This window comes from Mesoplodon bidens (genome assembly GCF_964165515.1).
Source record: "Mesoplodon bidens genome assembly, chromosome: 1".
NCBI lineage: Eukaryota > Metazoa > Chordata > Mammalia > Artiodactyla > Ziphiidae > Mesoplodon > Mesoplodon bidens.
This window is the reverse complement of record NC_138176.1, coordinates 38,591,684-38,599,583: the sequence shown is the minus strand read 5'-3', so window position 1 is coordinate 38,599,583 and position 7,900 is coordinate 38,591,684. Positions and strand designations below refer to the sequence as shown.

General features: G+C 46.1%; 1 protein-coding gene across 1 annotated transcript; it reads right to left on the bottom strand.

The window, feature by feature from the left end:
* Positions 1-3,779: 3,779 nt before the first annotated feature.
* Positions 3,780-7,454, bottom strand: LOC308625635 (uncharacterized protein). Its single transcript, XM_081250083.1, has 2 exons — positions 6,115-7,454; positions 3,780-3,925 (listed from the first exon to the last, which is right to left on the bottom strand). Exon 1 carries the CDS (start codon positions 6,842-6,844, stop codon positions 6,152-6,154), a length of 693 nt encoding a protein of 230 aa, XP_081106209.1. The 5' UTR covers positions 6,845-7,454; the 3' UTR covers positions 3,780-3,925; positions 6,115-6,151.
* Positions 7,455-7,900: the final 446 nt, after the last annotated feature.

Sequence of the window (7,900 nt, the reverse complement as noted above, 5' to 3'; positions counted from 1 at the left end):
CAGGGGAGTACCCAGTGATGAGTAATTCAAGGGGGTGGGTTTACACAGCATTCTAACAAACAAACAATACATGTTTAGAGAAGTGATAAGGTAAAGGCAAAGAACTTTAGTTTCTAAGTGGCAAATTATAGGAAGGCAAATATATGAGGGAAACTAATGGAAGATAATAGCCTGCTTATAAGGTTTGTGATGTATATTTTTCTGTTTTTGTGTCTCTGGGTTGATTAGAGACTAGAGTTGTCTCAGGTGATTAACTTCTGTCATTCCTGGTAGAGGAGGAGAGACATTTTTTTCAGGCAGATGGGGGAGAGCAGAGAGCTTTCCTTATATCTGCTTCTTTTCAACTGCCTTTAGCTCAAAATAATCCTATGGCAAGGTGGCATATTTGGGGGTGGCATATTCTGCTACCCTTCAGTGAAACAAAGCAGACATTTTCCCCAAACCTCATGCAGCTTACAATCTAGTAAGAAAGACAGTAAAACAAATACACAGTCAATTAAAGGTCAGCTTTCCCCATGAAGATGTTTGAAATTTAATTCATTGTCAAACTGTGCCAAGTAGCTTCTCTTGTTTTATGCCATTTTGTTTGAAGTGCTATTGATTCAGTCATTTGCTGGTATTGAATTTTCTCCGAAGAAGATATACAGATTGCCAACAAACACATGAAAGGATGCTCAACATCACTAATCATTAGAGAAATGCAAATCAAAACTGCAGTAAGGTATCACCTCACACCAGTGAGAATGGCCATCATCAAAATATCTACAAACAATAAATGCTAGAGAGGGTGTGAAGAAAAGGGAACCCTATTGCACTGTTGGTGGGAATGTAAATTGATACAGTCACTATGGAGAACAGTATGGAGGTTCCTTAAAAAACTAAAAGTAGAACTACCATATGACCCAGCAATCCCACTGCTGGACATATACCCTGAGAAAACCATAATTCAAAAAGAGTCATGTACCACAATGTTCATTGCAGGTCTATTTACAAGTGCTAGGACATGGAAGCAACCTAAGTGTCCTCTGACACATGAATGGATAAAGAAGATGTGGCACATATACACAATGGAATATTACTAAGCCATAAAAAGAAACGAAACTGAGTTATTTGTAGTGAGGTGGATGGACCTAGAGTCTGTTATACAGAGTGAAGTAAGTCAGAAAGAGAAAAACAAATACCGTATGCTAACACATATATATGGAATCTAAAAAAAAAATGGTTCTGATGAACCTAGGGTCAGGACAGGAATAAAGACACAGATGTAGAGAATGGACTTGAGGACACGGGGAGGGGGAAGGGTAAGCTGGGACGAAGTGAGAGAGTAACATTGACATATATACACTACCAAATGTGAAACAGATAGCTAGTGGGAAGCAGCTACATGGCACAGGGAGATCAGCTCGGTCCTTTGTAACCACTTAGAGGGGTGGGATAGGGAGGGTGGGAGGGAGGGAGACACAAGAGGGAAGAGATATGGGGATAAATGCATATGTATAGCTGATTCACTTTGTTATAAAGCAGAAACTAACATACCATTGTAAAGCAATTATACTCCAATAAAGATGTTAAAAAGAAAAAGAAAAAAGAAATATTAAAAGGATGCTACGGGCTTCCCTGGTGGCGCAGTGGTTGAGAGTCTGCGTGCTGACGTAGAGGACATGGGTTCGTGCCCCGGTCCGGGAAGATCCCACATGCCGCGGAGTGGCTAGGCCCGTGAGCCACGGCCGCTGAGCCTGTGCGTCCGGAGCCTGTGCTCCACAACGGGAGAGGCCACAACAGTAAGAGGCCCGCGTACCGCAAAAACGAAAAAAACAAAACAAAAGAAAAGGATGCTAAAGGATCTGAGAGACCGTCTGCAGCAATCATCTTTGATTATGACATTTTATTAATAGACAATGCACAACAAATAATGTTTTTAAAAGGAAAATTAAGGAACCAATGTTATTGTTTTTTCATTCTTGTGTGTGTCTGGGGGGAAGATGTATGAATTTCCTATGTGGCTCTAATAAATTACCACAAACTTGGTGGCTTAAAACCACACTCATTTATTATCTTACAGTTGTAGAGATGAGAAGTCTGAAATTGGTTTCATTGGCGTGAAATCAAGGTGTTGGCACAGTCAAATTCCCTCCAGAGGCTCTAGGGGACAATTCTTTTGGTACCTTTTCCAGATTCTGGAGGCTGCCTGTATTTCCTGGTGCAGACCCCTAATCCACAGAAAATACAAGTCCCCAGGGAATTCCCAGAAATATTGGGCAAGGCTTTGGATTTCTACTGAAACTCTATAGGAAATGAAGTGAGCAAAATTTATATCATTGAGGGGCAGGCATCAGAGTTACACAGAAGCAATTTTCACAACTTCCTTATCACTAAAACATGAGATTTATTAGATTAACAAAAACATAACTTAAAGTGCTTGTGTTGGTGGGAGGAGGCTGTAAGGTACTTAAATAAGTCTAACCACTGCCAACTCCCCGAGTCAGAAATATTAAAGGTAAATAATTATTGGATAAGTGGTCAATTCTCAACTAGGCAGTTTTTCCCAGGTATTGTTATACATCGTTTGTACCCAGAAAGCAGAGCTCATTAATGTAAAATAAATCTCTGGATTATGTAATGTGTTTGTGTGAGATGTGTTTGACAATCTCCAGAGATCACATTTACTTAGTGTGTCTTATAACCTAATACCACCTCTCTCTCCCATCCTTCCCAACTCTGGAAGAGGTCTCTGCACTTCCCGGAGCTCAGTAAAACTAAAATGTGTGACAGCCTGGATGTTTGCAGAGAAAAACAACAACCAGCAAATCCAGGAAAACAGATGCTCTTTGGTACTAAAGATACTATTGCCAAGCTTACAAATGAACATATCCAGGGATTACCAAGCGGTAACTGACAGCTTTAAGTTGACAGCTGAATTTCAGGAGCTTGTTACTCCCACGGAAATGACTGACAGAACCTCAGTCGGTGTCCTGATTTAGAGCTCCCCCCAAGTGCCCAGCGGGGCTCTCTCATGTACCCTGAATCAAGCCAAGCCATAGCTCCTGCCATTCACTACTATTATAGGTGCCCCAGCCCAAGTCCTTGCTAATTGCTGTCTACACACCACCACAGGCTCTGCCTCCTTGAGGATCATCCTGGCCACCAATGTCTCCATTCTCACGACGCTGCTAGAGCTGGAATGGCATTGGGACTAAAAGCCTCTACCCTACAGCCTGCCCCAGCTTGAGCTGCCCACCCTCAGTCTGTGTCCATAGCTCTGTATCTTGTCCCCAGCCACACCAAATGTGATACAGGCATCTCCACTTTGAAGCCCATGCTGAAGGGAGTACGCCTTCACTGCCATTCCCCTGGATATCAATCCTTTCACCCAGGCCATCTCTTGAACTCCAGTACCACCCCCAACTTCCCTTGATCTGTATCCACTTTCCCTGTCCTACCTAAAGTCCACCTCCTCTCTCTTTCGGGCTGTGCTGGGAAGACTAATTCAAATAAATTAGGTATATACATGAGGGTATTACTTACATGATTCTCAACTGTGGGGAAGAGGGAAGAGGAGGATTTTGCCCCTCCGGACAACAACAACAACAACAACAACAAAAGAAGTTGGATTTAGCATTATATGGAGACAATTTCATTTGTCACAACTGCAGGGTGCTACTGACATCTAGTGGAGAGATGCAAGATTGCTGCTTAAACATCCTAAACTGTCAATAGTGCCAAGGTTCAGAAACTCTGGCTTATATCTATTCCTTGGAGGAGTTATTACTGAAGTTTCAGTTTCCCAAGCAGACTTTTGATCAGTTGCCAAGTTTCATGTTCTACTTCTCTTTTTCTCTACTTGCTGTGTTTCACAGGTTGATGAGAATAAATCCAGAAGGTAATACATGATGAATTTTCCCAAGAATCCACCCAATCCAACAGTCTGTGAAAAAAAAGACTGATATTCAAATTCCATCCAGTACTTTCAGCATGTTCAACACCTACTCAACAGTCAGGTCTTTGCTTCTTCTCAATCCTGAAAGTGTATATTCCTTTAAAATTTTTTTTTTTTTTTTTAAATTCTGTGATTTGAAGCCTGTCTTCTTTTTTTTTTTTTTTTAATTAACTTATTCATTTATGGTTGTGTTGGGTCTTCACTTCTGTGTGAGGGCTTTCTCTAGTTGTGGCGAGCGGGGGCCACTCTTCATCACAGTGTGTGCGCCTCTCACTATCGTGGCCTCTCCCGTTGCGGAGCACAGGCTCCAGACGCACAGGCTCAGTAGCCGTGGCTCACGGGCCCAGCCGCTCCGCGGCACGTGGGATCTTCCCAGACCGGGACTCGAACCCGCGTCCCCTGCATCGGCAGGCAGACTCCCAACCACTGCGCCACCAGGGAAGCCCTCCTTTAAAATTTTTATAGACGGTTTTTGTCTTTCTGAATTTGAATTCCTAAACAATATAAGTTGATAACCAGGATCTTTTTTTCCCTTTTGATTTTTATCATTGATTGTTTAGCTGCTGTCCATGCAAACCTTAATAAGCAAAGACCATCTCTTGGCCCAGATACAGCTAAAAGAAAGGAAAGGAAAGGAGTAGGAACAAGGAAGAAAAAACACTACCTACACACTGGACATTTGTTCAAACAGAGCTCTATTAAATGTTCTACATCCTTAGGAAGGAGGAAATTCTGGGCTTATTTGTCTACCTCCAAATAAACCATTCAGTACTTTTTCTAAAATGTGGCTTCCCACTTAAACATTCCAACAGCCTACACACCCACCGCATCCACATTACCGCTCCAGCCTCACTTCTTAGGACGTTTTCCCTGCTCTCTGCACTCCAACCACACCATCTGCGCTTGCCAAGTATGCTTGCACCCCCAGGCCTTTGCACTTACCGTTCCCCCAGCCTGGAACGCTCTTCCTTAGCCCCATATCTACAGTGCTCATTCGTTCACCCCCTTCAGATCTTTGCTCAACTGTCACGTTCTCAGTGAAACCTTCCCTCACCAAGATATGTATAACAGCAAAACACCTTGCACTCCAACCTTCTCTCTGCTTTTTCTCCATAGCACCACCTAACAAAAAATGTTTTATATGTTCTTTATCTTTACCTCTCACACTACAAATTAACTCCAAACAAATAGGAGAGTAATAAAATCACAAACGCACAACTAACTACACTTCTGTACCTACACTGTTAGCCACGTTTAACGTGATTCTGGGGAAGCAAGAACTGACTTTATCTACAGGCCCCTTTTTCCAGCAAAACTGAATGAAAAAGTCAGCACTTTTAAAACCAGTGACCACATAGCAAAAACTGTACATCACTGTCCATTCATTTCAAAGCAAAGTGACTAGGATGGTATAAAAGTGATAAGCTGGTGCCTTTTAAACGTTTCGATGAGGAACACGTTTTCTCAAAGTTTGAGAATTATCTCCACTCTCTGTGCACAACCAGGAACAAAATGCCGAAGACGGTGAATGGGGTAGGGCTTGCCCCTTGTCTCTTTTATTCCCAGCTATATTGACAGGGCCTTCAGCAATGTCTGGCTTTTAGCAGTTATTTAATAAAACTGGTTGAAGGAATGAATGATTGAATTCGAAGGGGACAAAATTTTTAGTGTATTGGCATTCGCTATTTTCCGCTTAGATTCCTAATACCACCTCGACTTTATTGGGACCTTATTATAGGAAGCTCGGTTGGCAAGGGCATGGAAGGCAAGGGAACTTTCACACAATTGTGGGTGGGGGGTGTATAAACCTCTTTGCAAAGCTATTCGGCAACAGCTACCAAAATGTTGAATGTATACATTTTGGCCCCCGAATTTCTCTAGATTTACCCAATGGAAATCATGGCACAAGTGCAGGGCACTGCACCTGTGTTGGCTGAATCAAGACTTGAGTTCCAGCCTAGGACGCAGAAAGCTGTAAAGCGCATCGCCTCCACACAACCAAAACAACGCTGAGCAATCTCCTGTCATTTTAGTTAAAACAACAACAACAACAAACAACCACGCCCAAGAAAGCTAATCTTGAGGCAAGTGGACTCAGCGAGGCAGGTGAGAGCCAATAACCAAGTCTCGAGGCCCAGCTGTAAATTCCACCGCGAACGACCCCGCGCTGCGCAAACCTCTCACTGCCACGCCTCAGCCGGCTCCGGGGCCCACTCAACTAGCTCTTCCACAAGTTTCTGTTTTCCGGGGCTGGACTCCGCCTAGTCGGGGATCAGTTTCACTTTCTAGTTTCCTCTTCCCGCTCTGGTCCTGCCTTGAACAAAGCGGCCGCCCGCGCGCGTGCGGACTAGCGCTGCGGTCATCCCGCTCGCGCGCGCGCGCGCGCACACGCAGGCGGCCGCTCACTCCGCGCAGCAGCCGATCGCTGAGGAGAGAAGCGGAGAGGACCGGCGCCTCCCAAGACGGCCGCAGAGCCCAGCCACCATGAGGTGAGGGCTTCTGTCCGCTTCTTCTCCCCAACTCCGTGGGGCCTTTGTGGCACACCCGCGTTTCTCGCGTATTCCATTTCCAACGCAGCGCTGCGGCCTTTGAAGGGGCCGAGCCCGGCCGCCGGGCATCTGCGTTGGGGACGCTCCCCGGGAGCCCCGTCCGGGTCCGGGACGGCTGAAGGCGGGCCTGCGGGGGAGGGTGGCCGAGCGGACCCTTCTTTCGAGCCCCGGGCGTCCGCGGTCGGGACTGTCGGGCCGGGGAGCGGCGGGGCTGGGGGTGCCGGGCGACGCGTCCCGCGGGCCTGTCACCTCCCTGCGGCTCTGGTCGTCGCCGGCCCCGGGCCGGTGCGGGCGTCTTCTGCGTGGCCGGTGCCCGCAGGCCGCAGCCCCCGGCGTCACACGCGTCCGCCCCTGCCATTTTGCCTTCTGATTCCTGGGTCTGACCTCCCCCTCCTTTGTACCGTGGACAGATTGTTCTTGTTCCACCCCATCCACCGTTTTATGAGGCTTGCTTTCTCGTCTCCTTGACTGGCGTGTGGTGGGTGGTCCTTGGCTGACCCATGTAATCCGGTCCCCTGCCCTGCACGTGGGTAGTTAACGGTCTCCATTGGGAAGCTGAGGAGTGGGAGATTCCGACCTTGGGCCCCTGAAGCCCGTAGAGCCCTTTGTTCTAAATCCTGACTTTGACCACCTATGAGTTGGGTGACCCAAAGCAAAGTTTCTTCAGTTCGGTGGGTCTGTTTCTTGTCTATAAAAATTGATAGCATCCATCTCTTAGGACTGTAGAAGGGGTTGTTGACTGATGCCTGGCACAAAATATTTGCAAATGTTGACTATAAAAATATTTAATAAATGCCTCACTTCTACCATTTGTAAGAAGGGAGGGAGGTGGGAAGTATCAGGAAGGGGCCTGAAGAAACAGGGAAGGAACGGCGGGTGCACTGTATGTGGATGCAGGTTGGTGTGGAAGAGGGGTGGACCCCATTGGGCACTAACTGTCTCCCAAGAAAAATGGAAGACTACTCCTTCCTGGCAAAAAGCAAAAACAAAAAACACCCCTCCCCCCCACACAAAATTACCTGAAGGTAGATGTTGCCTCTTCAGACACAATAGCCTCTCTCTGCCAGCTTCCCAGAGACAAAGTTTAAAAATTAAGTAGACATAGTTGAAAAAGTAGAACTTGTCATAGTGTCCAGTTGTGCATAAATTCCATAGAGTGTGGGCAAAGCACTTACATGGCTAACTGAATGTCCCTTGGAGATCTCACAGCCACATCATAATGCCTGGGGCAGCCCTCCGACCTCATCGTCCTTGTGCAGAGGCAGATGTTCATTTTACTCTGTGGTTGGGCAGAGGGCTGGTAAGCCCATGTTGGATAGGGAAGACTGAAGTGGCAGAAAGTTTGGAGCCGTTAGCAAGATGGGAAGAGCTAGCAGGATTCCCTCATCTGAAATTCAGGTGCTTTTTTTCTTTA